This window comes from Octopus bimaculoides, chromosome 3 (assembly GCF_001194135.2).
Source record: "Octopus bimaculoides isolate UCB-OBI-ISO-001 chromosome 3, ASM119413v2, whole genome shotgun sequence".
NCBI lineage: Eukaryota > Metazoa > Mollusca > Cephalopoda > Octopoda > Octopodidae > Octopus > Octopus bimaculoides.
In genome coordinates this window covers 157,649,976-157,652,898 of record NC_068983.1, presented here as the reverse complement: position 1 = coordinate 157,652,898, position 2,923 = coordinate 157,649,976, and the positions used below count along the sequence as shown (strand labels likewise).

Sequence of the window (2,923 nt, the reverse complement as noted above, 5' to 3'; positions counted from 1 at the left end):
GGTGGTGGTGGTGGTGGTGGTGGTGGTGATGATGATGATGATGATCTACACCTCCTCTCTTGTTGACCATTCACTGCATTCACTTCTAACCACTTCTCTAACTATCTATCTCTCTCTTCTCACACTGTTGCAAACTTACCCACTCACCCTTTCCAAACCTGTCCCTATTCTCTCTTATATTCACCTTCTTATCCTTGAGAGTTCACCTTGACACCTTGTTACCACCATCTTTGTTTCTCCAGCTATTCCCACCTACCCTTATGTAATGGAGCTAGACATGTATCTCCGCTGTAGCAAGCTGCCTGTTCCTGTCTTTCTATCGTAGTTTAACCTCTTAACACCTGGCATAAAGCTACCTTCCTCTCTACTAAGCTTCCACTCAATCAAGGGGTCTTGTTTTGCAAGTTACTTGGCAACCTCACTGATGCTAGTGTCTCAAAATAAGTACTCTGTACACTCTGTAAAATGGTTGGCATTAGAAAAAGTATCTAGCCTTAGAAAACATGCCAAGCACACATTATAGCTTGGCACAGTCCTGCATTTCACCAGATCCTGTTGAACAGTCCAACCCATGCCAGCATGGAAGGTGGACATTAAATGATGATTATGTGTGTGTGTGTGTGTATAATATTTATGTATCTAGCTGTCTATCAATCTCTGTAGATATATCTTTTCCCTGTCAACAGTATCATTTCTACCATACTGCTAGTATTCCTATAGCCTCCTCAACTCTTGCATCCTCTCCCCTCAATCCTTCCAGATGTTGCCTACCGCACTCTCCCCCATACACTCTTGCAAACACCCAATCCTCCCACCCACTACTGTCCCTGGTACGACTGATGCCACCTGAACACCTCACCACCACTATTTCCTTGGAGATCATTCTCACTCTCTCTCCTAAATGTGAGTAGCCATGTAGCTCCTCTACACCAAGAACCTACTCTACTCCAACCTCTTCCCTCATACCTTAACCCCATCTATTTTACAGAAGAAGCATCCTCTTTCCCTGGGGTTTTTGACTTGCAAGCAACATGGTGACCTCAATAGTGTCAATCGCATGAAAAATGCACCCAATATACACAGTATAGTGGTTGACGTTAGGAAGGGCATTCAGCTGTAGAAACCCTGACACTGGAGTTTTTCAACCGTCTACATATATATATGCACACACACCAAGCTCCAGTCTATTTTGGCGTGATTTCTATGGCTGGATACCCTTCCTAATGCCAACTACTCTACATTGTCTTTTGTGTGTCACTAGCACGGGTGCCTTTTACATGACACCAGCACAGGTGTGATTTCACTTCGCTTGAGTGCGATTTCAATTCGCTTGAGTGCGATTTCACTTCGCTTGAGTGCGATTTCACTTCGCTTGAGTGCGATTTCACTTAGCTCAACATACCATCTCAGACACAGCAAATCACCAAAAGAAGCTTATTGTGTGTGTGTGTGTGCTTGTGCATGTGCACATCTGTGTGTGTGTTTGTGTTTATCCCTCACCACTACTTGTCAACAGGTGATGATTTATTTATATCTCTTTAACTCAGCAAAAAAGACCAATAGAATAAGTGCCAAGTTTTAAAAAAGAAGTATTGGGGTTGATTTATTTAACAAAACCCTTCAATGCAGTTCCCCAGTATGGCCATAGTCCAATGGCTGAAACAAGTAAAAGATAAAAGATACATATGGGAATTCAAGGTAATATAATGACCACTGAAATTTTCCATACAGATTATGCATTGTCATAGGTTTAATTAATTTTTAAAATCTGTTTAGAATCAGTAAATCAGTTATAATCTTTTTTTCTTTACCTTTGTAGCAATTAATAATTTTAAAAAAATGTCATGGATGAAATTCAGGTTGACATCAGCTGGATATTTGAAAACTTGAGTTCTGGTTTTAAATAATGTAAATAGTCTGTGCTAGCCCACCAGCTTGCTTAATGTGTTGTGTTTCTGAATTAGATATTTGTTTAACTGTGATTTGATTTGTTTTTGAAAATAATAAAAAAAGTTTTAAAACTAAATCCTTGTCAACTGTCAAAGCTAATATTTGGTATCATTTGTTCTGCCAGAGTTTGCAATATCTAATTTTACTTTTTTTATTTTTTTTAACTCGATGTGCTTTGGCTACAAACCTAACTCAAAGATCAAATGAATTAACATTGTACTTGTTATTTGACACTATAACAACTCATCTAGTATGCACGCATGTATCTATATAGGCTTATTAATATTTATCTATCTTAGAATTTTAATTAATTATTGTAATATTCTTTTTCTATTTCAGTGAAAAATATGGTAACTTAAAAGTCCGTGTTGAGCAAAGTAAAAAAGAAAACCGTTCTCTCAAGCCTAAGCATTACAACTTAAAAACGTTTTTAGACTTGTATGCAACAAATGATATCTATATGGTACAAAGTATTCTCAATGAGATGAAAGGTACTATCATATACATTTTAAATGCTTCTTCACTATTTAACCTTGGATTCTTTGTCTTTTCTCTCACTACACTTCATTGTTCACTCAATTTCCTTTCTCACTTTCTTTTAGTATTCATTTGTACATATCATACTATACATGTTTGTGTGCTGGCCTGCCCCTTCTTTCATACTCTAACCCAGGGGTTCTCAACCATCTTTTGATCTAGAGCTCTTACCCCTGCTGGCGACAAAGGGACTCTCACTCAGAGTAAAAGGCAGACTGTATGACGCATGCGTACGAACAACCATGCTACATGGCAGTGAAACATGGGCTGTAACTGCTGAGGACATACGTAAGCTCGCAAGGAATGAAGCCAGTATGCTCCGTTGGATGTGTAATGTCAATGTGAATACCCGTCAGAGTGTAAGTATCTTGAGAGAAAAGCTGAACATTAGAAGCATCAGTTGTGGCGTGCAAGAGAGACAATTGCGCTGGTATGG

General features: G+C 38.8%; 1 protein-coding gene across 1 annotated transcript in view; it reads left to right on the top strand.

Moving 5' to 3' along the window:
- The window catches only part of LOC106883937 (uncharacterized), a 27,821-nt gene that overhangs the window by 2,969 nt on the left and 21,929 nt on the right, over nt 1-2,923 (top strand). The window contains exon 2 of the mRNA XM_014935085.2: nt 2,290-2,441. Within this exon, the coding sequence (XP_014790571.1) occupies nt 2,290-2,441 (152 nt within the window). The remainder of the gene's footprint in view (nt 1-2,289; nt 2,442-2,923) is intronic.